Source organism: Panthera pardus, unplaced genomic scaffold (assembly GCF_024362965.1).
Source record: "Panthera pardus isolate Hobbes unplaced genomic scaffold, ASM2436296v1 HiC_scaffold_8, whole genome shotgun sequence".
In the NCBI taxonomy this organism is placed as follows: domain Eukaryota; kingdom Metazoa; phylum Chordata; class Mammalia; order Carnivora; family Felidae; genus Panthera; species Panthera pardus.
In genome coordinates, this window is record NW_026527013.1 from 21,505,271 (window position 1) to 21,532,900 (window position 27,630).

General features: G+C 50.5%; 1 protein-coding gene across 2 annotated transcripts in view; it reads right to left on the reverse strand.

Moving 5' to 3' along the window:
• The window catches only part of STIMATE (STIM activating enhancer), a 54,642-nt gene that overhangs the window by 6,706 nt on the left and 20,306 nt on the right, over positions 1–27,630 (reverse strand). For both annotated transcript variants that reach the window (XM_019417175.2, XM_053898006.1), the window contains 4 exons: positions 11,521–11,569; positions 9,360–9,455; positions 5,928–6,049; positions 961–1,073 (listed from right to left, as the gene is read on the reverse strand). In XM_019417175.2, the coding sequence (XP_019272720.1) occupies positions 961–1,073; positions 5,928–6,049; positions 9,360–9,455; positions 11,521–11,569 (380 nt within the window). The remainder of the gene's footprint in view (positions 1–960; positions 1,074–5,927; positions 6,050–9,359; positions 9,456–11,520; positions 11,570–27,630) is intronic.

Consider the following 27,630-nt stretch of genomic DNA (forward strand, 5'->3'; position numbering starts at 1 on the left):
TCAATCCATGAGGCCCTGAGCAGGGCGGCATAGCTTAGACCACAGTCCCCCAAACTCTGATGGGTAGAGCACCTCACGCCCAGGGCTGCACAGCCCGTCCCGAAGTGTGACTGCTAACAAGGCAGGCCAGGGAGAGCACTTGGAGCAGTTAGGGCTTTCACAGCTTGCCCAAGGCTGTGGACTCAGGAAACGTAGTGGGCTTACAACCACACACCAGGAGGCATGGAGGGTGGGGAGGCTTTGGGGAGATAGAGGGAGCGAGGTCAGTGGATGCTCATTACAGACACTAGCAATGAGGCGCCAGGCCGCTTTCTTACAGAAGTCCTGCACCCCAACAACCTCCCGAAGGACAACAGCTCTGAAAAGCCTTGGTTTATTTTCTTAAAAAATAAAAAGCAGATACAAATAAAACCAAAGGAAAGCCAAGTTCTGAGCTACTTGTTTCCAAAGGCTCTTTGGCTGGTTTCATGTGGCCACATGGAGGAAATGGGCACCGGGGCCAGAGGGCAAAGCCAAGGAAACCCTGGGAACAACGTGCAACCAGGAGCTTCCTGTGCCACCAAAGGGCTCAATTAAACCACTGGCAAAGACGGGTGCGTGAGGACATGTGCAGATGTAGAGAACACCCTCCTGAGGGTTGCAGTCATGAGGCCTAAAGACCGCATCAGCCAGTAAGCAATCCGAGGGCAGGGACTCTTACTTCCATTATGTATCCCAAGGCTTAATCTAGAGCAGATGTTTGCATGATCCAAAGAGATGGAGGCTAAGTGGAAAAACAAGCTCCTGCTCTCGACAGGTGGCCCTATCACGTGGAATCCAGGCTGCATTCATGCAGGCAAGAAAGAAAGAAACAACAAATTTGGTTTTCTAATAAGGTTGGGAATGTGTGGGAGGTAGGGGAAAAAGTACCACCTTGCTTGGTGTCCCAAGGAGCTGGTAGAGAAGGGACAAGAGGCAAACCTTTTTCCACTGAAGTATGAGGAGGACGATGAAGACGACAGACTTCTCAAAAATCATGATCACGATGTAAAGAGCACACTGCCCAACCCAGGCTCCACACTGCAGAGGGTCTCCTGTGGGGACAGTGGGTGTGCAGTCACGTGGGGCCCGGACACCACACCTCTGTCCCGTACCCACCGCTGTGAGCCCTCACGCCCCCAGCTCACACCAGAATGCCAGCTCTAAAGCCACTTAATGAGCCCTGAAAGCACTAAGAATCACTTCAGCGCAAGTAGACAAATGTGAGTGTTTTAGACAAAATCAGAGAATTCCTAATTTGGAGATACCAGCGTGGCGTTTCTTTCAAGAGATTCTAAGATATAATTAAAAAAACTAAAGTTAGTAAGTGCTCCCTGCTGGGGCTCGGAGAGCTGGCTCTTTTTGTCCACTGGCAGAGCTGTGTGAAGCAAGACTGCTATTATTATCCGTTGTTGATTTTTCCAGTGACTGTGGTGCCACCCATCCTTTCCTCCATCTGTGGGCTGGCTGATGTTTGTGACTGTGATGGCAGCAGATAACCTCTTTGCTCATCTGCTACCCCCACCTACCCTCCCCGGCTGTCCCTGCCGCCCTCAGCCCTGAAGGCAGAATTCGGACTGGAGGGATTCTGATTCTGTCTACACAGGGCAGCCCAAGACAGCTTTGGCTGGGGACAAAGAAGAAAAGTGGGCAGCCCTCACAGCAAGGGGGCAGCAGTGAGGGGCTGTGCCTTGGGGCTGTGCCAAGGGTCCATCTGTGATCCCATCAGTCACCGTGTTTGAGAAATGGAGAAATCCCAACAGTCCAAGCTGGGGTACACGCAGGCCCTGGAGGGCCTCCAGAATGTTTCAACAGGGACTAGAAGGAAGGGTGGAGGACCAGTCCCAGGGAAGGATCTGTATCCTCAGGGACAGGCAGAACCCACAGGATGGGCCTCCCGGGGAGCCACACATGCCTCCCCAAAGTGGGAGATGCAGGGAGAGTGGGGTGGGGTCCCCCGGGGCCGGCTCTGGGAGCTCTGCTGCACTTGTATGACCACCGCTGACCAGAAGAGCAGGGTAGACGGTAGCTTTTCAGGGGAGGCAAAGGCCCTAATATAGGCAGTGAGAAGAGAACGTGACCCAGAGAGAAGGCACCAGCTTCTCGTTGGAGTCTATGGTTTCCGTAGCCATCCCTGTCACAGGCCCCAGCCCTGCCAGAGCCTGCCAGTGGAAGAGCAAGTGAATGCCTTCACGCAGCTGTAATGGACACAACATCAGGCCATTCCCTTTTCTGGAAAGCCTTGGGAGAAGGGTACAGAAGGCATGCAGAAGAGCCAAAGGGCCTTCCTTTGAGCTCGTTCTGTCTACTTTCACTTTTGGGATTAGATGCAGCTGAGCCAAGAAACCACTTCAGAAGCACAATCCCTCCTAGCCAGACTTTTAATGGAGTTCTGTAATCCCCTCAGTAAACTACGTGACCTTACTGAGAAAAGTTCTCAGAAACAACCAATCAAAATATTTGTTAAAAATCATTAAGATTGGAGACAGAGCACTAGCAGGCAGTATCTCTGAATGGGGACTGCCGTGTTTAAAGTCAACAGAACAAGGGGCCACACTTAATGTCAAGAGAAAACCCACTTGCTCTGTGTGTCTGCTCCCTCTGCCCTTCAGCTTGAGGTGACTGACAAAGGGGGACGTGTTTTCCTCCCTCCCCTCGTGTTGCCCCCTCAAAGCTTAGCTGCAGCTGCGGCTTGTTTCATTTACACGCTTTAATAAAAACATGGTGGAAAAAAATGAAAAAAAACCTGTGCAAACCTGCTCCCACACGTCCCTTCCTCTGCTGTGTCCGGACCACATGCAGCCCCAGCTGGAATTGGCACATGTGCGGTTTGTTTTTCAGATTTGTTTCATTTGAGAGCCTTTCAGATGTTCCCCACTGTCTCATCGTTTAAAAACAGACACGTCAGGCATTCTCGATGTGTCCTGCTTTTTACCACAATGGACAGCCTCAGGTTCACACATGGGTTTTTTTTTGTTTTTTTTTTTAATTTTTTTTTTTAATGTTTATTTATTTCTGACAGAGAGAGAGAGACAGAGCATGAGCAGGGGAGAGGCAGAGAGAGAGGGAGACACAGAATCGAAAGCAGGCTCCAGGCTCTGAGCTGCCAGCACAGAGCCCGATGCGGGGCTCGAACTCACAGACCGCGAGATCATGACCTGAGCCAAAGTCGGACGCTCAACCGACTGAGCCACCCAGGTGCCCCCATGGGTGTTTTTTTATTGAATAAGTTCCTCAGGATAAATCGCAGGAATAGGGGACAAACGGACAGAACATGTTTGTCTCTCAAGGCTTCAGGAAGGGACCATTAGGACAGGGGCAGGCAGCAAAACCCACAAACCACTGGTGCCCCTGGGGCAGAGACCCCACTTTCAGAGCTTCCGCTTGGGGAGAAGCTGCCTGGTCATCTGACTGTAAGCACACCTGTCACCTGGATCTCGTCTCACCCCTCAGGGCTGCGTGGCTGATTCCTCAAGTCCCAGGTGCTTCTCAGCAAGTTCACCCTCTCCTCTAGGGACAAAGGAAGCACCTAGAAAACAAGCCCTTCTTCTTCGCTTAGCTGAGAAGAGAGCTCTGGGGCTTACATGGAACCATGGCCTCAAGCAGTGGGCTGGTCAACAGGTGCAGGAGACAGAATAACAGTCCCACAGAGAGACCACATCCTAGTCCCAGGAACCTGTGCGCGTGTCAGGTAACCTGGCAGAGGGGAGGGAGGTCACTAACCAGCCGATTCTAAGAAAGGGAGAGCATCCTGCAGTATCCAGGTGGGCCCAGAGTGCTCACAAGGGCACTTCAAGCTGGAAGGAGGTGCTGGAAGGTCAGCGTGATACCGCGTGAGAGGACCAGTTGCGGGCCCCTCGGAGGGAGGAAGGGGCCACGACCAGGCAGTGCAGGCAGCCTCTAGGAGCGGGAAAAGGCAAGGACACGGGTGCCCCCCTAGAGACTCCAGAAGGAACCAGTCCTGCCGACACCTTGACTTTAGCCCAGGGAGGCGCACGTGGGATGTCTGAACTACGACTGTAAGGCAAGAAATCCGTGTTATTTGAAGCCACTAATTTCCCGGTAACTTTTTATAGCAGCGATAGAAACCGGTAACATGGACAGAAACAGAATGAGGTAACATCACATGCGCTGTCCTCCGTCAGCCTAGGGAGGGAGGACTCGGGATGGTCCTGGATAAGGGGCAGCTACATCTGGAGACACCCGGCTTGAAGACTTGGGTTCCTAAATGCAGTGGTGGGAAGACAGGACTGCACGGAAGCAAGCAGCTCAGACAGCTGCTGCCTCCCCGACGCACTGGGGATGGGTGCAGTGCCTGCTGTGACAGGGCCAGCCTGGCCTCCCCTCCCGCGAGTCATCAAGGGGCCATGGGTGCACCTCCCACAGCACTGGTCACCACAGTGCAGTCCAGAGCCCCGCCTTCTGGGACGGGTCTCAGTGGCAAGCAGTGAGCAGCACCGTCCTTGGAGTTGGTGGGAGAGGAGACCCCCCCCCCCCCCCGCCCCCCGCCCCACCTCAGCTGTGCACTGGCTCGCTGTGTCACTTAACTTCTCTGGGCATGAGCCTATAAATGAGGATGGCACCGCTGTGGTCCGAGTGTGTCCTCTAAGCTGAGGAGTCATGACTCGGGGCTTCTCAGAAGCCTTCTCTTGAGCCACAGGAGCACACACTGTGTGTCAGACACTATCTTTAAGTCCATGACTCACCAGGCATTGAGTAACGGGGCTAAGAAAAGCCCTCCCCTGAGTTCATCTCCCCTCAGTGGAGACAAACAATTACTTAAGATTTCTAGAAATACCCAAGGCATTCAGAGCCAGCTCCATGAATCGGCTCCTTTTACATGTTGGTGCCTTGTGAGTTTTCAGTCATCTAGGAGTGACCGGCCCTGAGGCCCAGACCCAGGAGCTCTGTGGAAGGTATGAACAGGAAACAGAGTGGAGGTCCAGAATTCCTTCCCTTCTGTTCTGTGTGTGCCCCTATGTGGCCAAGGCCCCGCTGATGCTGTTCCCACTGAGACCAGGAGCTCCTGCTCCCAGACAGTAGGGACCAGCTATGAAGGTGGTCCTGAATTCCCAGGGTGTGGCAAGGCCTGAAGGAGGCACCTGTCTCTGCAGCCCGGCTCAGGCCACAGCCAGCCGCTTCCCTGGGAGTACGAAGTCGAAGTCAAGGGCAATGTGTTTGTGCTGGGAGACAGCCTCAGGGGAACTTCCTGCCCAGGCCATTGTCCCTGGGGCCTGAGGAGAGGGGGGTGGGTCAAAGATGAGCCAGCAGCCAGAGGTCACCTGTTTTAAGCCACGTCTCTTTGAGGGAGGATGCACCTGGTGTCCCTGGCAGCCGTATGTGCCAGAAACCGGTGGGGGCCAGCCTACTGTCAGGAGACAGCAAGGCAACTTGGCCCCAGGGAGAGGAGAATCCTCCATCCTGCCCCTGCAGCCCCTGTAGTGAAATGGCCCAATGGCAGGACAAGCACAGACATGCGGCACAAAGAGGGCCAGCTCCCTACTGAGCACCTCCCAAACCAAGAGCTGTCCCTTCTCTAACGAGGTGGGCAGGCGGTGTGTACTCAGTGGGAAGCTCGGCACAGTGAGGTGGCCTTACAGCCAGCAGGTGTGGCCTCCAGTGCCCTCTGGTGGAAGAGGCCAATGCTGTGGCTCTCCCTGTGTCCAGGGTCTCTTGGCTCCTGTGGTCTAGTGGCAGTGATGTGCGTACCTACCCACCTCAGACGTGTGGCACTCAGATACCAGCAGGGGACCAGAATTGGCCCCACAAGCACACAGAGGAGACAGTCACCGGCTCCTGAACCCTTGAATCCACTGGCCTGGAGGGCTGTATGGGACAAGGAGCAGAGCCCCCTCTAGGAAGCGCCCCCCACACTCCATACGACGTTACCAATGTCCGTGCTACGTTACCATATTCGCCAAAACGCAGAGACTCCCACTGCTGCCACTCCACCAAGACGCTGACAGCACGCACGCCCACGTAGATGAGCAGCATGCCTACGGTGGCGTCCAGGAGGAAGTTGATGAGGTACCTGGGAGGAGAGGACATAGCAGCACTGTCAGGAAGCAAGAGCCCCTGGTGGGCCAACTTTAAGCCTGATGCCCTGGTACTTTGGCCTGTTCTGGGGCCCGTGCAAGAGGCTGCGGGGCTCACTCCCAGGAACCCCAACGAAGCCTCCCCACGACAGTGTGCTGACACTCATCAGGGACAAAGAAACTTGGAAGACCTCAAACACTCCCAGCAAATAAAGACCTCTCATAAGACAGAGTGCCTGGAAACAGCAAGGGAGTCAGCAGGGAAACAGAACTTAATTCAGTAAAAGAAGTCTGTTCCATGACACTGTTCACATCCTGACGGTCCAGTCCACCCAAAGCCCTGAGACAGTGCTCCTGTTCCAGGTCAGGGCCATGTGGCCCTTGTTCATCCCCATATTTCAAATTCAGAGCCTACCATGGAGGCAAGTACAAGTACTTCTAAGGAGTAGAAGCTTTATTCCCATGGAAAAGGCACGATGACGGGAGAAGGAGAGGAGGAGGGTCGGAAGAGCACTCCCACCTTGATCATGTGTTCTTGTAAGGTCTGTTCCCATGTATCTGATACGCACCTCTTCCCTCACCAAGGAAAGGGCCTCCCTCGAGGGCCTGTACCCAGATCTTACTGATCATAGGCCCCAGTTCTCCACACAAAGCAGGAGACAGGCCATCACTGGGTCAGGTACAGCCCTCTGGGATGCCAAGTGGCTCGGAAAGCCTTCAAAGTAGTGCCAGATGCCACAGATCAACTGTGACACTTTCCACTTTCTGAGGCTTCAGACATTTTATGCAGACTCACAGCCCCCACCCTAAGATAAGGCCCAGGCTTTGGCGATACGCACAGCACACTGATACTGGAGGGGCGCCCTGGAGTGGCAAGAAAACCAGAGGGGAAGGTGGTTTCTCCCGTCTGCCCTTCCTCTTTAAAATCACAAGGGGTCACTCTCAGACCAGAGACCAAAGCACAGCAACTGCTTCCAAGGCAATTTCTCCAAGTTCACAGCTGGCCCTAAGCTAAACTGCTCTCGGACGCTTACATCTAATTGGTTTCAAGTGGTTCTCACATCTGAGGCTCACCCTGAAAATAACAAGAACACCTGATACATATATACACGTCAGTTCATTCATTCCCTCACCAAATATTTATGCCTACTGTGCACCAGGCCCTGGGAACAAAGACAGAAAGCTCCATACCCTCTATCCAGCACAGATGAGACCGGCAGACAGCAGTGGGCCCCGAGCCAGACTGGCCAGCTTCAAATTCCACTCTGTCACTACTGAGCCGTGAGAACTTAACTTACATCCTCTCTGTGTGCCTCAGTTCCCCAAGCTGTAAAATGAGGATAACCAAAGTATCTAAATTGTAGGGCAGGATCAAATGAATTAACACATGTGAACAGTGCTTGCCACCTAGTAGATACTACACAAATGTGTTGTCTGAATCATAGCTCCTCAGAGTCACGAAAGCTTACCCCCTCCCCCCCCCCCCCCACACCTGGCCAACAAAGCTGTCCAGAGGAAGGAGCAGAGCCCCCAGCACACGGGACCCATGCAGCCACAGGGAGCAGTTGTCTCCTTCTGTTTGAGCTTTCCCTGTGCTGGGGCCGGCTTCCTTTCCGGTCTGCAGACTCCCATGATGCCCCAGGGCCAGCCCAACCCAGCCCACCTGTAAAAAGTCACAGGACAGAGCAAGGATGGTAGGACCTGGAACAGATCCCAGGGCACATGCAATCTACTCCCCAAGCACCACCTGTTCTTGTCCCCACTGCTGGGGCTCTCATGCCTTTCCTAAGTTTTAACAACAACTTCCTCTAACTGAACTGTTAACTTCCTGAGAAGTGCCCCACTGGTTGGTTTCCAGTGGCGTTTATACTCATCAACTCCTGAAACCTTCATAGGAATCCTGGGGATCTGGCAGGACACACAGGACAGGGGAGCAAACTATGGCTCAGTCTGGCCTCTCAGGCAAGTGCCTTCACCATACCAAGCTCCATCTTGGGCCTTTTCTCCTCCAGGCTGAGCACTCAAGATCGGTCAACAGCCCTTTCTCCATCCTGGCTATGATTCAGTTTGTCAATGTCCCTCTTAAAGCTGTATCATCTTCTTTTTGCAGACGGGCAATGGAGGTGCTGCAAGGGAGAGTCCTGCACATGGCCGAGGCTACACCAGGAGTTAGGTTAGAGGCTCCTGTGCAAGCAGCTGGGTCTCAGTCTATCCTGGTCAACAACATCAAGATGATTAACAAGATCAGACAATGACTCAAGCCTGCTGGGGGACTCAAGAGTTGGAAGGACAAGGCCCTTTCCTAACCATCTCCCCTACAGAAGGGTCACCTTTCTACTCCTCTACTTTGTGACTACATACACCCAAACATCCAAACAGATCACAACCTGTCCAATTCTTAGAGAAAGATTCCGGGAGACTTCATAACTTCCTTCTGAAATCTAAATCTACACAGTCACCAAGGAAGGAGCCTTAAAAGAATCTTCCAGTCCAAATGTTCTTAAATACACACTAAACCTCTTGGCAAGGGACTCACCAGCCATCCGCCCTGCTCTCTCAGAGGCAGGGGCAGGACAGGGGTGGGGGTGGGGGTGGTGGTGGGGCGGGGAGGGGGCAGTGTGTTCCAGGCAGAGGGCAGCATGAGCAAAGGCACAGAAGCAGGAGGTAGCTGGTGGCGTTCAGGGCCACCAGCACAGCACTGGCTGGAGCAAGCCTGAGCCAGGAAGGTAGGAGATGGAGCCAGGATAGGGCAGGTGAGCCTCCTTTTCCACTCCATCTGCCAGGAGAGGCACAATTTGGGGATTCAGTCAGATTTCTTGGGGTGGGGGATTGTGTGGAAGGCACACACCGCAGGGATGTGCCGGAACAACCTGTGGTCTTCAGGTCAAAGAGGTCAATGATGGTCAACAATGGCTTTGACCCTGAGCGGGTGGCACCACAGAGGAGCCCTTGTGTGTCCAGTTCCAGCAGAGATACTCCTTCAGGGCACGATGCCATCCTGCCAGGGACTGCTCCCTGCCAGGAGGCATGAAAGTACCAGAACACCAAGCGCCAGAGTTCTGATGAGGCGAAAGCCAATGCGCAGGGCAACCGTAAGCAGGCAAAGCCCTAATGGTCAACTGACAGCTGTGTTTGAGCAACCACAGGGAGCACATAGAATATGGTCATTTGGGGGAACACAGAGCACAATGGGGGGTTGCTCCCTCCCCAAGCTAGAGGGAACATGACTGGTGGCAGAAAGCAAGACCAGCCTACAATTTCAGTGGACGGGTGGGTGATGTTTGTACTGGAATATCAGCCACTTACAGTGAACAAGGGTCCTCTTCAGTGAGATCTGCTAGGTACACATTTGCAAAGTGGATGAACAGCATTCCTATGGCTTGTTTGGAAGTGTCTAAAAACCTGCACAAAATAGGATCAGCACTTGTTATCACCCCAATAGGAGGGTAATATCCAATTTAGGGGAAATGAGAAGTCTGAAACAGGAAGAAAGCTAGCAGGGAGATCTCAACCTCACCATTACTAGTCACCTCTTCCCCCGGCATCAGCACTAACTCAGGCTTGGCATCTCGGCTACCTTTTGAACCCTTCAATAACACTAAAAGGCCACTGATGTATAACATCATAAATAATGTATAAATCCCTAAAAGGCCACTGATGTATAACACATGTTTAAACATATATTTAAATTAGGTGTGTTTACTTTTTCATTTTTTGTTATTTCAAAATGCTCGACCATAGCTTTGCGATGAAGTCCAAGGTGCCTCTGTTTTAAAGAGCTCCCATTCGGGGAGCCTGAGTGGCTCAGTCGGTTAAGCGTCCGACTTCAGCTCAGGTCACGATCTCACGGTCCGTGAGTTCGAGCCCCGCGTCGGGCTCTGGGCTGATGGCTCGGAGCCTGGAGCCTGCTTCCAGTTCTGTGTCTCCCTCTCTCTCTGCCCCTCCCCCGTTCATGCTCTGTCTCTCTCTGTTTCAAAAATAAATAAACGTTAAAAAAAATTTTTTTTAAAATAAAGAGCTCCCATTCAACCTCACTCAGAGCTAAATGCTGTGCAAGACTAACAAGACGCCCAAATCCAGCACTGCAGCTCAAACTCTAACGACTTCTGGCTGCTGCCATTTATGCCCTGGGCCAGCCTGGGGTGGACAGATGTTTTCTGTAAAGGGCCAGAGAGTAAATATTTTAGGCTTTGCAGGCCACTGTTTGCAGCAACTGGTCACCCCCCTGCCACTGCAGTGTGAGAGCAGCTGTAGAGCCCGCCATTCTTGCAACCCTTTATGAAAATGGACAGCGTGCCAGATTGGGCCTGTGGGCTATAGTTTGTCAACCCTTGGGCTAGATGGCAGGGTGTTCGTTCTGGAGATACTATGTTGCCCCATCCATGAGGGGTCTTTAGTTTCTCCCCTGCCACGAACACCTCGAAACCACAGGTAGTCTTTGGATTGCAGTCAATCTCCTGGTCTCCCAGGCTGGGCATCCAGGGTTGGGCTAGGCCACTGAAGGGAGTGGTGAGGGGCACACAGGCACGGACCATCAGCCTTGGGGTCTTAGGGCTGAATGGACTTTGGAGATTATCCAGACCAACCCCGTGACTGAAGCTTGAAAATCATTTCCTGAAATAATGGCAAAGTAGAAGTCCCCCCTCCAAAGGACAATGTGTGCCCCACAGAGTGCCCCAGCTCCAGACCCTCCCCAGGTCCCCCAGCCCAAGCTAGATACCCAGATTCAAGAGAAACCGACCGGGGAAAATAAAAACAAGAATGATCAACATTCACAAATAATGCACTGCAGATCAATAAGGAGATGCTTAAAATGTTGTAAAGGGCCTTTATCACAGTGATTTATCTGACGTCTTCTCCGGAGGGGAAAATGGCTATTTTGTTAGCACACCTGCAAGCCTAACACAGCCCAAGAAAGTTAGCTTCTTGTGGACATGTTGTTTCGAAGAGCTGGCTGTCGCCTTATTTTCTGGAGTTTTGTGTTTGGAAGCCGTGTCTGAAGCTTTACGCTCCTTTTATGAAGGAAAAACTGCTACCACAGGGTCATCCTAGGACTAGGAAAGACTAGTTTTGGGGAGAGAAACATATACATAGTATATCTGAGTAATCTCCAAATATAGATAATGTTCTGCTCACACACACAGACTACAGAATCTGAGGATTTATCACAATCTAACACCAGGGAGACATAATTAAAGGGACTTGCAGCACACAGTGATATATCTGTCTGATCCTCCATTTTCTAAAACTGGCCAGCGGTGTGATGATAGACTAAAGGCAAAGCTCAATGTTATCTGGAGAAATAGAAGTCTTTCATATTACTCGTAGTTCCTAATGATTGATTCAACTAAGGGATCCTAACACTTTATGTTCTGGAGAACCGCTCACATTGCCCCCTGCCCTCCCTGCAAATAAACCCCAAATAGCCCATGGCATTCTAGGAAGGTGTTAATATTTAAATACGCACCATATCCTCCACGGCCGTCTCTCATGCTTTGGCTCTCTGAAGCGCTTGACTGGAAGAAAACACACACCATTCAGCGGCTTTCCACAGCGACAACGAAGCAAAATGCATTCAACAAGTGGGGTTATCAGTACACTCGGGGTTGACACTACTAAGTTAAGGTACTTGTTCTTTTAACATGTGCCAATGCACAATAAGCTGTGAAGGTCACTGAGGCCCCAGGCCCTGCACTGGCTGCTGACCAGTACAGACTCTTCAGAACTGGACACTTATGAAGAAAGACTCCTCACAATGTGTGGAAAACTGTGTTTTCTTCTCTTTTGTGATGAGGTTCCCTCAGGGCCTGGAAACCACAAAGTGGAATGCAGCTACCTCCAACTTCAGAATTTGCTCTACATGATGACAAATCCATTCATCCACCCATCTAGTGGCTGGGCCACTAGCCAGGCACTGAGACAAAGGCGAAGGCAGCTGTCCAGCAGGAGGGCAGGCACGCAACCATATAGTGAGGCAAGTGCTAGAGAAGAGGTATGTCTGAGGCAGAGTGAGGGCATGAGGGAAGGATGACCACGTCTGCCTGCCTGGGAGGGCCTTGGTCAGGAGACACTTCACTGGTGCGAGGCAGCCAACCCAGGTCCTGAAGGTTAGCAAAGTTGAGCGAATGGACCAGGGAGGGGACAGAGCACACACCATGAGCTCATAGGTGCAGGGACATAACACGGCAGACAAATGGAGCAGAAGCCACATGACGGAGGGTCTTGAATGCCAGGCTAAGGAACCTGGAATGAATTCATAGGGAAGGAAAAGCCAGGGCAGAGTGCTAAGCAGAGTCAAAGACATAGTTGGGATTGTGTTTTAGAAACATGGTTCCGAATCATGTAGATGGTGGGTTTCTGGGGCTGGAGAAAATGCTGGCTGAGCCCTAGCACCAGGCGGGGGTGCTCCTGGCTACAGAACAGCCAGCGGGGTGGGGCGCTCCTTCACCAGCAGGTCGACCTCAAAAGGCAAAGGACCGCCCACACTGGCACTTTCACCTCGGGTCTGCAGACTGTCTCCACGGGTCTATCCCCTGACACAAACACCAAAAGTGCTGCATGTGTGATGTCGCTTTTGTCACAAAAGTATCAAGGAAGAAACACAACAACGCAAGCCTATGGAGGGTCCTCGTTACTAAGGCAGTGGGTGAAAACCAACAGCAGAGCTCCGAGTTGCCAATGAGCATGCAGGAGGAGGACACAGGGAGGGAGAGCTTGGTGCCCGAATCAACCGACCCTGCTACTTTAAATGAAAACAGGCAGTCTGCAGTCTGCAAAGCAAGGACTACCTGTACACAGAAACAAAACAGGTATGGTGTTCAGAGAGACATTTTGATAGACCAACAAGCAGGAGGAACTGTAAGGACGTCTGTCACTCTGCTGATACATCACAGATCCCCAAATGTCAACAACGTCAAAGAATCTGGAGGTGGGGCCAGGAGGTTCTGCTGGCCCAAAAGGTTCTCAAAGGCAGGGGTCTCCTCCCCACAAGTACCCAAGTCTCACTGAGGGCCTGGGTGCTGGGGGATGGAGACGCAGAGGAAACTGGGCCGGGAGAAAACAATCTGGAGGGAAAGCCCCCAGTCAGGACCAGGGCCACTTCATGGGCGTTTGTGCTTCTGCCTCAGGGGCCTCTGTCCTCATCAGTATAAAATAAACATGTCCCGAGGGGCAGCACCTTCTCATTCTGAGGAGACACATGCTCAAGTACCAGGATGGCTGCAACTCACTGGCAGTTAGTTTAGGGAAAAAATTACACCTTATATAATCATATAAAGTAACTACATATTACACAGGGTGTAATTATAACACATTGTAATAAATACAATCTCAGTAATTATGTAATAAACCTATTATTTATATTAATATGACACATAACATATGAACGGAGGTAAATGTGGTGTCATGGGAAAAATTGTATCCTCACTCCCTGAATTCACACTGGGGGAGTTCCTAACCCCCAGTACCTCAGAATGTGGCTGTAGTTGGAGAGAAAGTCTTAAAAGAGGGAATTAAGGTAAAAGGAGGTAATACGGGTGGGTCCTATTCCAACACGACTGGTGTCCTTTTACAGAGATTAGGACCCACACAGACTGAGGGGCGGTCCTGTGAGGTGCCATCTGCGAGCCAGGGAGAAAGGACTTGGAAGAATCTGATCCTGCCCACATCTTGACCTGGCACTTCCAGCCTCCAGACCTGTGAGAAGAGACATTTCTGGTGTCCAAGCCCTCCAGTCTGTGGTACTTTATGGCAGCCCTAGCACACTAACACGTGTGGCAACACAGTAGTTGGAGAACCCAGAGGAAGGCTATTTGAGTATTCACTAAATTACTATTTAGATTTTTCTGTAGGTTGAACATTCAAAAACAATTGTTTTATATTTATTTGAGAAAGAGAGAGAGAGAGAAAAAGAGAAGGAATGAACAGGGGAGGGGCAGAGAGAAAGGGAGACAGAGGATCTGAAGCAGGCTCCATGCTGACAGCACAGAGCCTGAAGCGGGGCTCAAACGAACCGTGAGATCATGAGCTGAGCTGAAGTCAGATGCTTGACTGACTGAGCCACCCAGGCGCCCCAACATTTTGAAATAAAAAGTTGAGAGGAAAACATACTGTAAAAGCATACACCAGGACAACCATTTCATCTGGCAATATCAATCAAAATTTTAAGTGCCCAGACCCCTTTAACCTGCAATGCACTGCCAGATGTGTGTTCTACAGGCACAACATGTGCCAAGATATACAGGGATCTTCACTGTAATATTGTCCTAACAAGTACCCGGAAAGACACCAACGTTTGCCAGTGTGTGGCTAGGTATATACGTCATGGTACTATGCAACATTAGGCTGTCACTGAAAACAACAAGGTAATCTGCATGGACTCATGTGGAAAGATTTCCAAATTATATTAATAAATTGCAGAAAAATATGCCTACCACCATTCTGTTCATACCCTTTTTATTTTTTTAGCCTTTAAAAAAGATTTTATTTTTATTTTAAGAGGGTAGCTTTTTTTTTCTTTTATTTTTGAGAGAGAGAGAGAGAGAGAGAGAGAGAGAGAGAGAGAGAATGAATCCCAAGTAGGCTCTATGCCATCAGCATAGAGCCTGATGTGGGGCTTGATCTCACAAAACCTAAGAACATGACCTGAGCCAAAATCAAGAGTCAGACGCTCAACTGACTGAGCCACTTAGGTATCCTAAAGATTTTAAGTAATCCTTACACTCAATGTGGGGCTTGAACTCAAAACCCGAGATCAAGAGTTGCATGCTCTACTGAGCCAGCCACGTGCCCATGTTTATATCCATTTTTTTTAATTAAAAAAATTTTCTTAATGTTTACTTATTTTTGAGAGAGACAAAGAAGGGGGGGAGGGGCAGAGAGAGAGGGAGACACAGAATCCGAAGCAGGCTCCAGGCTCTGAGCTGTCAGCACAGAGCCTGACATGGGGCTTGAACTCGTGAACTGCAAGACCATGACCTGAGCCAACGTTAGATGTTTAACCAACTGAGCCACCCAGGCACTCCTGTTCATATCCATTTTTAAAGGATATATATTTATGTTGGTGTTATGCATGTGTTTTTTCCCTAGAAGGGTACATGGCTATTAACAAGAGCTGCCTTTGGTGAAAGGAATTATAGATCAGGGGAGTAGACTTTCTACATCATTCTGAATGGTTTAAAACATTCTTCTAATCTCACGTTTTTATTTCAATGAATTAAAAATAAACCCATCAGACACCTGTGCTAATACAGCAAAGCGGGACATGGGGAGATGTGGTGTGGGTCATGGGGGCCTATGGGACAAGAAGAGAGAAGAATGTGTGCGCGTGCTGATCATGCTCACAGGTAGGGGTGCAGCCTCATGTAGGAGCACCTCAGACAGAATTCAGAACCTACTCGTGATTCTCCAGAACAGAGCAGTGTGACTCCTGCCTTCTTCCTCTCCATCTGCCATCCCCTCCCCCCCAGAACATTTCAAAGTCTAAAATCTTTTTATTTTTTAATTAAAGGCAGAAGAAACATTAAAAGAACTCCTCCAGATCTAATGTGGCAGGAAAACTCTGGAAGCTGCTCTGCCACGCAGTCATGCTGTACTGCGGGGCCTGCGGTGTGACAGGCCCCATTCAGCAGCAGACGAAATAGACACAATTCTTGCACTTCTCCCATTCTCTGGGCAGGGAGAGGGGAGAGGATATGTGGAGAGTGGCAGGATGGCGACTTGACACCAAAGCGGGAAAGGACAGTGGGCTGGAAATGGGTTGGCAGACTGCAGATCAGGAGGTCTAGAAGGTGAGCCAACGTCCAAAGAAAGGCAGGGGTGAGTCATAGGTGTCTGCGGAAGAGCCCTCAGGTGGAGGGCTGGGGCCAGCGAGCGGCAAGAATGTGGGCATGAGGTCAGATAGCCCAGGCCTCGTGGCCAGGGTGACCTGGGGGTGGCCAAGGGCAGGGGGGGCTGTGGTCTACTGTTGCTGTGCTGAGAGTGGCCTGAGGGCACCAAGGCGGGAGCGGAGAGGCAGATTAGGCCACTACAATAACCCTGGGTGACTGGGTGCTCGGCCTGGGTGGTGGAGGAGAGCGCGACCAGAGGTGGGAGCCGCAGGGTACCTTCAGCAGTGAACCTACAGGATTTGCCGACAAGGTGGATGCGGGTATGGTGGGGGCTGACACAGTTCTGCCCATTTCTGGTTTTGTTTTGGTGGTGGTGGTTGGACGGGGAGGGGGGGTGTTGGGGGGGGTTTGTGGGAACCTGGAAGACACGAGACTTCTGTGCACAAGAAATGAGCTGCCCCTGAGTCCCTCATGGACAGTGAGCCAGGCACCAGTCCCATGGAAACACGCCCGTTCCCTGCAGGAGCCTGGAAGCTGCTCCCTGGGAAGCCATGAACAACAAAGCTTGAGCAGAGAGTGGCTCAGGCAGAGCCACAGGACAGATGAGTTTTGCTCAATTATTGGTGGTGCTTCTATAGGATGCAGAGAACTGAGATGGGGCCAGAAACCAAAGCAAAGCACAATCCACCCTAACATTCACCGCACAGCCTGAGGCAAGAGGCTGGGAAGGACAGCACAACTCAAGGGTAGGTCAGGTCCTTGAAGGCGGGACACCAGAATCTCAGGCTGACAGCCTCAAAGAGCCCCCAGTAAGAAAAGGAAGGAGCAGAGTGGGGGGTGGAGCAGGGACAGGAGAGGGACTGTCGGGGTGTGCAGTACTCAGTGGTCCCTGAAACCTGGCACACAGACCCCATTCCACTCCTTTGACAACACTGTGCACCACCACCTCCAGGCTGTGGTGGGCCCCTAAGCAGGTGCTCTGCATTTACGCACACGTGTCCTGAAGACAGGCATGGGGTCCTGTCACCTCTGAAAAGGAGTAGTGGCCAAGAGCCAGACAGATATGGCTTGGAGTTCTGTCTTTGCTACTATACAGCCAACTGACTGTGTGTAAAAAAAAAAGGGGGGGGGGGGCTGCCAGGTTGGTGTCAGGATTACATGAGAACAAACAGGGGGAAGATGCTGGCACAGACACATGCTCAGGAAAGCGATGTGCACTCAGGGGTCCCTGCCCTGGCCCTGCTTTCCCATTCCTCCTCTCGGTGTCTACTCTCCTCAGGCCTGGGGCTGAACCACCTCGTCTTAGTCTCTGGGTCCCTGAGAAGCATGTGACCTTGGGTCTGCCATCTGCAACATGACCTCTCTACAGGGGCCTAAATGCTAGGAGGGTCCCAGGGTTCCCCAACCCTGTTATCCTCCCTGGGCTGACTCCCCAGTGCTCTGAGTACTCTTCTGTGTCTCTCTTCTGCCTCTCCATGGTCTGTCCTCTCTCCACAGGCTCCCCTTCTAACCAGGATTTCCAAGGTGAGGGCTCTCCAGCCTCCTCCCCCGGCCAGCCCTCGCTCCCTGGCTTCACAGAATGGATGTATCCTCTGTTTGGGGACTCCTTACCTTCCTCTCCGACTCAACTGTCAATCGCCCCTGCCAATTGTGCAACTCAAGTCTTCTGGATGTGTCCTTTTCCCCATTTCTACCACCAAAGTAGTCGGGGCCTCATGACTGCTTTCCTGTGCTAAGCAGACTGCCTCCTAACAGGGCTCCCTGCCCCTGGCTCTCTGACCACCCCACCCACCTGTGCCTCCCTCCGCTACACTGAGCACCAACTGTGCCTGGGACATATCACTGGATAATACAGCTGGGTCCCTGCCCTCAGGCAACTTTCCATCCATAACAGTGCACATCACTGTTGACTTGCCTGAAACACCGCTCCCTTCTTTCCTAATCTTACACATTTTTTAATTTGGGAGAGAGCACGTGTGCCTGCACATGGGATAGGGGCAGAGGGAAGGCGGGAGAGGGAGGGGGAGAGAGAGGGTGGGACGGCGAGGGAGAGGGAGAGAGAATCTTAAGCAGACTCTCAGTGAGAGCCTGATAGGTGCCTAGATTGTAACCTAGGCCGAAATCCAAGAGTCAGATGTGCAAACTACTGAGCTGCCCAGGTGCCCCTCTTACCCATTTTTGAATTAAAATACATCTTTTGGAAGAGATGAACATATACAAACTTCAGAGCACATTCTTTTGGCTAATATTTGGATGGTATATCCTTTTTAATGTCTTTTTTTTTTCAACATTATATTTAAGGTGGGTCTACCGTAAACAGCATATAGGTGAGCTTTCCCCTATAAATCTGGCTCACAAATGTAGTGGGTTGAATAGTTGTCTCCAAAAAGGTGTCCAAATCCTGACCCCCCACCCATACCTGTGAATGTGACCTTATTTGGAAAAAGGGTCGTTACAGGTGATTAGGATATGGAACTTGAGATAAGATCATCCTGGATAAATGAGGTGGGCCCTAAATCTAATTACCAGTGTCACTGAGAGACAGTAGAAGGCAAGGGGAAAGGAGAAGGCCTTGTAAAGGCAAAGGCAGAGGCTGGAGCATTGCAGCCACACCCCCGAAGAGGAGGAGATGGGGAAGGATTCACCCCCAGACTCACTGGAGGGAGTGTGGCTCTGCCAACAGCTTGATTCTGGGCTTTGAGCTTCCAGAAAGGTTGTGTTAAGCGAAGAAGTTTGTGATTATTTGTATGGCACCTCTAGTAAATAAAGGCATTTTTTTTTCTCCTAAAAAAAAATCTGAAGAGTACAAACACACTCAGTGAGAAGTCTCCCTTCTGTCTGAAATCCTAGGTCATGTTTCCCTTCTCAGAGACAACCACTGTCACCCAGATCTTGCACAGCCTTCCAGAGACATGCCACATGAGACCAAAGATGGACAGATGTCTCTTTTCAGAGACAGACACCCACATAGTTTACACACTGTGGGACCTTGCTGCTCTCATTGAAATTTCACCTCCTGGACACGCAGCTCTGCCTCTTTTGTCAGAGGCTCTGTGGTCTGCCATGGCGTGGCCGTGCACCACGCAGTGAACGTCCTTGCCACGTACCGGCCATGCCTGTGTGGGTGAATGTCTAGTGGCGGACTCGCCGCGTCAAAGGTCGCGTACATGCAGCTGATTCTGTCACACCGCTGTCCAGGGGGTGTGGCAATTCCCACGACTGCCCGTTTCCCCACATCCCCGCCGGCAGGGAGCAGGAGCAAACCTTGCCAATCTGATCACCGGACAGGCTGCCTCCTCCGCGTGGCTTCAGTGTGTACTAACCGGGTCACATGGGTGCCCAGATGCCCGCAGGGCTTGCTGCTGCCCAGCACCTCCGGTGGGGCTGGCAAGGCCCCCACCTGGCCCCTTCTCTCACACGTGCTCTTGGCTCACGCCCTCCCTTGAGGGGGCAAGGCACAGTGATCACTCCTGTAGAAGTTCTGCATACCCCATTTCGCTCTCCCTTTCAGAGCCTTGCCGGTGGTGCTCCCATAGCCTTGCTGCATGACAGAGGACAGCTGAGTTTCACATACAGGTGTTTTCTTTCATGTCACAAGGAGGAAGACATAAGAGGTGGTGTTAAAAATCACAGGGCTTGACGGGGGCGCCCGGCTGGCTCAGTTGGTGGAGCATGTGACTCTTGATCTCGGGGGTTCTGAGTTTGAGCCCCATGTTGGGTATTGGAGATTGCTTAAAAATAAAACCTTTAAAAAAATCACGGGGTTTGGAAGGGGAACAATTACCATGTAGTCCTATCTAGAAACTGAGTCATAAAAAGCACAACTGTTTTGAAATTAAACCACACAATTAAGAGAGCCATTTGGTCAATGTCAGGCACAGCCTGAGAGAAGCAGAGTTGCCAGGAATGGAAGAGACAGTAAGAAGCTGCTTAGCTACCAGGTGGAGAGAAAGAAAGGTTTATGGTCGAATGGAGGTGGGGTTAACAGGGATTTTGCAGACTCAGTTACTGGGTAGTGGCAGTCCGTTGCACCTCTCCTGATCTGAGGACATTTCCCAAACCAGCATGTGGAGGGAAGACTGCCACCCCGCCCTGTGGATACAGCACAGGAAGAGACTCCTGAACCCGGCAGTGCTCTTGGCACAGCGCTACCCTCTGCTGTGAAAATCCACGGAGGCAATCCAACTACATATGGAATATAAATGTGTGGAATGTTCACGTTCTTGCGCCCAAAGCATAATCTTTTTTTTTTTTTTAATTTTTTTTTTTTAACGTTTATTTATTTTTGAGACACAGAGAGACAGAGCATGAACGGGGGAGGGTCACAGAGAGAGGGAGACACAAAATCTGAAACAGGCTCCAGGCTCTGAGCTGTCAGCACAGAGCCCGACATGGGGCTCGAACTCACAAACCGCGAGATCATGACCTGAGCTGAAGTCAGCCGCTTAACCGACTGAGCCACCCAGGCGCCCCCCAAAGCATAATCTTAAAGCAGGGGGGTGATCACAGACCACACTGTGGCCACATTAGCTTCTATTTCAAAATGTGACACAACAGAAGACAACTTGGATGGCTCTGCCCCACATGCTACAGGGAATCACAGACGCATGCTCTTCCCTGGGGCCAGGAAACCACAGGTCCTTTCATGACATCATGAGTCAAGGGATGTGAGAAGGTTTCCCACCCCACGGGAAGCTCCAGAGACCATGAGCTCATGCCAGAAGTTGATGTACTTTCTTGCTTTCTTCTTTCTTTTCTTGCTTTCTTCCAATGGGCTGGAGCCAAAAAAATCCCTCGCACTTTTGGAGCTTTCTGTCCACTGACACACTGCTGACCTGGACGTGATGGCCTCTTTTTTCAAGGTGTACCACAGGTCAGTGTCCCATCCAAGACAGGGTTCCATCGAGGGCAACAGACCGTTCACCACGGCGAATGGCAAACAGCTCCAGGCCCCACTCAACAGCAAGTCTGCAGCAAAACAGCTGCCATTAATGCCAGCAAGGGACTGGTTCACAAAGTAGGCAGTTTGGACTCTCAGTCAGAGTCAGAAGGGTCTTTGAGGGTCCAACACCTCCAGTGTAAAGAGCGGAGAAAATGGAGGGGAAGGGGTGATCCCTCCAGGATCACCGCATAGTTACTAGTGGACCTGGGATGAAGTACAAGCCACCTGAGCCAACTTCTTCCGCCAACTGGCCCTGGCTGGGCCAGAGACCTCAAGCCACACTTTGCTGGTTCTGTAAGCCCAGTACCCCAGTGCTCAGAAAGGAAAGAAACTGTTCTGGGTGGTGGTGAGCAAATCCACTCTCACTAGCAGAACCAGCAATCAAGGAAAATGTTTCTGCACTTTCCCTAGATTATAAACAGCCAAGCCCTATTCCAAACCTCCTAATGCCCGCAGTGGTAGGAAAACCCCAGAGGTACCAGTTCCTTTAGGGCAGGACAAAGTCCCAGAAAGTCACTGAGGCAGACTGCTGGTTGCCTCCCCAAAACCTACATACCCCCTTCCTCCCTTCCTTCCTAAGGCCTCAGCTACACAGCTGACAGACCACAATCCCAGCTGGGGGAATGACCTTGCAGCTGGCGGTGACCACAGGACTAAGTCCTAGCCTATGAGAGTGTTAAACACAGGGTGATTACTTTTCAAGGAGAAATGAAGGGCCCACTGATTCTTACAGCAAGGAACTAAAGGCAGCCAAGTTGGGGTTGCCTTGAAATCTAGTCCCTGTTTTATGAAAAATGTTGTCATTTTAAGCAAGTCACTTTTCTGGGTCTCAGTTTCCTCAACTGTCTACTTAAGAGGGTCAATGTGGGGAGAAAAGCATCTGCAGCTGTGGCCACCATCACTGGCTACTTATGACAGGTACTTTACACACCATTATTTCTAACCTTTATGACAACCCTGAAAGGTATCATTCTCATTTTACGGGTAAGGCCAAAAACGGCACAGGTAAGGTCTGTCTACATGCATGGCCCTCTGACTGCAAAGCCCATATCTCCACTGTCTCGAGGAAGCCTAATACAAGGCAACGAAGATTCTCACATGAATGAGCCATAAGGGTAGAAGGGGCATTGCCTTGGTGCTCAGGAGGCTTCCTGAGACCAGGGCCCATCTCCATCACCTCAACAGGGAGGCCTCCTGACCCCAGTCTTCTTCTCTTAAACCCGCCCTCACATGAGCTAGAGTGAACTGAGCATGACACCCCCTTGGTCAAGCCTTTCAGTGTGTGTCCCACCTCCCCTTCCTCAGGGAACACAACTCAGGCTATTTGGGCTCACAAACTGGGCCATCCCCAGGGCGTGGCACCTTCCTTGGTGCTGTCACTCACACAGTCACTTTGGCTTGGGAGGGCCCTCACATTTCTTCTCCCAGATAACGCTTAGGCATCCTTCCACATTTAGGTCTGGCAGCTCTCAGACTTTCCTGCTTTGCAGCGGAGCTAAGCATCCATCCGCATGGCTCCCCAGAGTCTCCTATGCGTACTACACATACCTCTGTACTGGCATTTCCCATGCAATATTGAGGATCTGTCTGTCTCTCCCACCAGACAATTAGATTAAGGAAGCAGGTAGGGACCTTGTCTTATTCATGCTTATAACCTCAGCACCTGGCCCTGTACCTGGAAGGAAGCAGACACTTAACTACTAACCAGAACAAACAGAGCAGAACATACTGGAAGAATGCTCAAGTCAAAAGAGGCAATAGCTTAGTGCGGGGGATGCAACCTTTGGTCCAAAATCTTGCTGCAACACTTACTGCGGGGCCAGGGAAAGTTGTTTAACCTCTCTGGGCCTTAATCTGCCCCTTTGTAAAATGGAAGAAGTTATAGTACCCACTTCTTACAGGTAAGAGTAAGACAATATATCAGAGTACTTAGAAAGTACTGTGCACATTTTAGCAGGGAGTAGCAGTGCCGTTACTGCTGGAGAAAGAGTCCATCCTCAGGCACAAAGCCCAGTGGCAGAGAGCAGGAAAGCACACATCAGAGTATAACCTGTGCATCCCCAGAGTCTTTCTCCTTCCTTTTCTGTTACAAATCACTGTAACAAGTTTGGAAACTTAAGAGAAGTTATCTAAAGTGTAACCATGGGATACAACCAAGCCCGCGTTGTTACAACATGTTAGTTCTGGTTCCAAAGCTCCTCCTGGCCTATATGTCCCAGGAGGGAGCAGTACAAAGCCCCGTCAGGCTGTGCTCTGTTCCCTGGTCTGTCAGCCTCTATCAGCCCCAAAGGTTGATCACTCAGAATTCTCTAGGTGCGGCGGCTCTCTGAGGTGAGCACACAAGAACAGTGACAGGCATGACTCAGGCAGGGCGGCACGGCACGCTCCAGGCTGCAGCACGGGGGTGGGGGTGCAGGCACCAGTCTTGTCCTCCCGCCTCGCAGGGGGACCCAGGGGAGGTGTAGAAATGCTTAAGGGCTGGCAAGACAGGGGCTCAAAACTAACTGCGAAGGTTCAGAAGACCACTGTCTGGACAGGGCTGGTTCCTGTCCTACCTTGCACTACTCTCAGCTGCTGAGAGGAGACGCGCTGGGAAATCAAGTCGGGGCACTGAAGAATTTCTTCTATTATCAGAGTCAGGAAAAAACTAGAACCGATGTGGCGCTGATTCAAGAAACACCACGAGACCCGACCCCTGTCACCAGAATGTGATCCAGGAGGAGGAGCAGGTCAGAGCCCATGCGGGCTGGATGATGGACACCCCAGAATTCAGCACCTTTCAGCACTCTTGCACACTCTAGCCTTCCTGGTCTATGTAACCACGGGCCCCTCGCTTGGGCCTGTCGGTCAAGACAGAGTGCTGCCGCCCCGGGTCCTTCTCAGTCCCCAAGCCACCTTCCTAACCCACCTGCCCTGCACCTTGCTTCCTTTCACCGTTACACTGGGAAGCAAATCAAAATACTACCACCATCCGTGTCAGACAGAAAGGTGGCTTCACACACTCAAAATCAAGACATTTTTAAGTTTTTTACAATGGGAGTCGATTTTTTGAAGTTTTAATTTAAATTCCATTAGTTAACAGCGTACTATTAGTTTCAGCATACAATATAGTGATTCCACACTTCCATACGTCACCCGGTGTTCATCACTAGTGCCCTCCTTAATCCCCATCACCTACTTAACCCATCCCCCCATCCACCTCCCTTCTGGTGACCATCAGTTTGTCCTCTATAGTTTCTTGGTTTGTCTCTCTCTCGTTCTTCTCCCTTTGCTTGTTTCTTAAATTCCACATGAGTGAAATTATATGGTATTTGTCTTTCTCTGACTTATTTTGCTTAGCATTATACTCTCTAGCACCATCCATGTTGTTGCAAATGGCAAGATTTCATTTTTTATAGCTGAGTAATATTCCACTGTGTGCACGCATGTGTGTGTGTGTGTGTGTGTGCGCGCACTGCTTCTTTTTTGTCCATTCATCCATTGATGGACTCTTGGGTTGTTTCCATAATTTGGCTTTGTGGATAATACTATCCACATCGGGGTGCATGTATCCTTCTGAATTAGTGTTTTTGTACTCTCTGGATAAATTCCTGATAGTGCAATTGCTGGGTTGTAGGGTAGCTCTATTTTTTACTTTGTGAGGAACCTCCACACTGTTTTCCACAGTGGCTGTACCAGTTTGCATTCCCACCAACAGTGCATGAGGGTTCCCCTTTCTCCACATCCTCACCAACACCTGTTGTTTCTAAAATCAAGACGTTTTAATGGTGGAACTTCAGGCACCAAAAAAGGTAGATGCAAAAGCTATCTTTGAAGAGAGACCTTTCTAGTGACCCTCAAAAATCACACCCCGTGGGTCAGTGCCATTGCCCTTTTGATCATAGGACTGATATTTACCCCAGGCAGAGAAAAGGCTGAGTTAGCTGGGCCCAGTCAGAGAGCAGAGACCAGGCTAGATTTGCCCAATACAATCAACAAGGGCCTCGTCTGAGCAGAAACAACCGCTAATGCCACTAGAGAGCTGAAGAACATGCAGGGTGGAGCCAGCGTGAGCCAGCGTGAGCCTGCGCTGGACTGTGCGGTTCCCACTTGACACCTGCCCCTTAGCCTTTTCCTGGGGCAAGGCCAGCAGAGGAAGCGAGCTTCAGAGGCCACCTGCAATGGCTCCTGGCCACAAAATGGCCCGCTCAGAGTGACTCTACGCTTTATGTAATAAGACACAATTAATCGTTCCATTTGTTTGTCCATCTGTCCATCTATCCTCCAAATGGCTGCCGGTAGAGGTCTCAATGTTAACAGAATTACGTCACCCTCTGCTCCACTTAAAACTTCCATGACACATAAATGTGTCAAAAGCCAAACTTTACACTGAAGATGGGTGCATTTTACTTTAGGTAAACGATATCTCAATAGAAAATTTAAAAACAACAAAACGAACACCAATCCTTCCCGTGCCTTTCCATAGCAGCTCCTTCTCCTGGCCAAGGGACCATATGACTTAGGGCTCTGCCTCTGGCCTCATCTTCTCCTTCCCTCCAACGCCTGCCACCAGGGCCTCCTCTCTATGCATCACACACACCAAGCTGCATCCTGCCTCAGCACCCCTGGCTCACACTGGACTTCTGTCTGGAACACTCTTCTCCCAGTTTGCCAACCAGCGGGTGGCTCCTCCTTTTCATTCTTGTCTTGGCTCCCAGGTCACCTCCTTGGAGGCCTCTCGCAACCACTACATGCCTGGGTGTGCACATCTTGCCTTGCCCCCCGCCCTCACTCTCACTTCCCTGTTCTATTTTCTTCGCCACTATTACCCCTCTCATCTCTTTACTATCTTTTTTTCTCCCCCTGGAAAGTAGGCTCTGCAAGACCAGGAGCTTTGGTTCTGTTTACCCCCATATTCCTAGCATCTAGAAAGTGCCGGGCTCTTAACAGGTAGCTAAACAATATTTGTTGAACAAAGGAATTGATTCAGTCTGTCGCTTCAGATGTATTTAGAGTACTGTCCAGGTATTTATTTTTAATTCAATAAGGTCTGTGAATCTGCCTGGCAGGTTCTCCCAGAAACTTAGCTTGCAAGCCCTTAGTCCTGCAACAGGACAAAATTGCTTAGCTCTTTGGTTTTGGACATGGTAATCTGCCCGCAAGACTCCCAAAGGACAGCCACCCAAAACCTCTCTTCCTCCTCCCCGACCACAGGGCAGGGAGAACCGGCCCGTCAAGGTCTCCCTCACCAAATTTGGCCTTAGATGCAAGAACCAGACAATCTGGGTTTGTAAACAGCTGAAGTGTTCATGAACATTTTTTAGTAAGGACTAGATGAAGCCAAGGTTCACAGTTAGCCAGCTTTAATCCTCCTACGCAGAGGTTCTGCCAAAGGCTGAGGAAGAAATAAGAAAAAACCCCAAACTGTGTAGCAAATAAATATGCTTAGCTCTAAACACGGGGCTTCCTTAGGACCGCAGCTTCCCCTGGGAGCAGGGCGGTGGCGCCATCTGCTGACAATGACGACACCTCAGCAGGGTGAGGGGCGCACTGTCACTGTGTGAGCATCCATCCCGCAGGGCTCTGTTTGATGGAAAGAAATATGAATAGCTGATAAACACAGGAGAAGATATGCAACCCCAATAAGGTGGGTTTTAAAAATGTGAATTAATAATTAACCCTCAGCCAGATTAGCAAACACAAAAACATCGGGTGAGGATATTAGAAAACAGGGGCTCTTAAATTGTTGGTGGAAAAGTAAATGTTAGGACCCCTGGGGATGTGTGGGGGAGTGGCTTTGTGATCTTGTCCCCCGAGCTCCCAGGTGAGAGGGAACGTTCGTTCTTGGTGCTGGGGTGGCCCCAGTGAACGGAGCCCTCTGGGAACTGGGGATGTGCTGGACGTGGCATGACCGCGGCCTTCAGCAGGAGCGGGAGACAAGTTACCTTGTCAGTGTAACTTCCTCGTTCACACTGATGGAAGCACCGAGAGTAAATGGGCTGTCCAAGAAGGACCCTACCCCGCAAGCCGCGAGCCGGCATCAGGGAATCCTGAGACATGCTGTACCTGCTCCCACCCTGTGCTGTCCCTGCACTGCCGACCCCATACTCCCTGGCTGTAAATGTAGGAATTTAATTTGATCTCACAGCAGATGGAGATGTGTGTGGTTTTTTTTCCCCCATCGATCCATAGATCACTTGAAAAGTTGCAGTGGGTATTTTGGGAATATCTATTATGACTTCAACTATTTAAATGCTGTGACCCAGAAACTCCACTCCTAGGATTTTCTTCTTTAATTACACTCACACAAATGCCCAAAATCTACATAAAAGGGTGTACTACAGCACTGTCTATAAGCGTGGAGGATTTAAAAACCACCTAAATGTCCATCAATGGGGGAGGAGTTAAATGTAAGTTATCATGCACTGGAAGTTATGCTTAGAAAGTCAGCAGACGGGGTACCCCTGCAATGGGCAGATTTTATGGCATGTAAATTACACCTCAGCAAAACTGTTTAAAAAGTAAATTTATCTGTTTTGATTTGGAAAAATTCCCACGTTAAATGGGAAAAAAAGCAAGTCACCAAAGCAGTAATTGTGTCGTGTGAACCTACTTTCATTTTTTTTTAAGTAACTTATACAAACAGACATTTCAAAGCACACACATTAACTGTGAACCATGGTTAACTCTCTAGAGGATGGTATTATAGGGAACTTTCACATTTTATGCTGTGTATTTATTTCCATAATGTTTTAGTTATTTACAAAGAGCATGCATTATTTTCATAGTTAAAAAAAAGTCTTAAAAAAGGTTACTTGGGGAAAAAAAC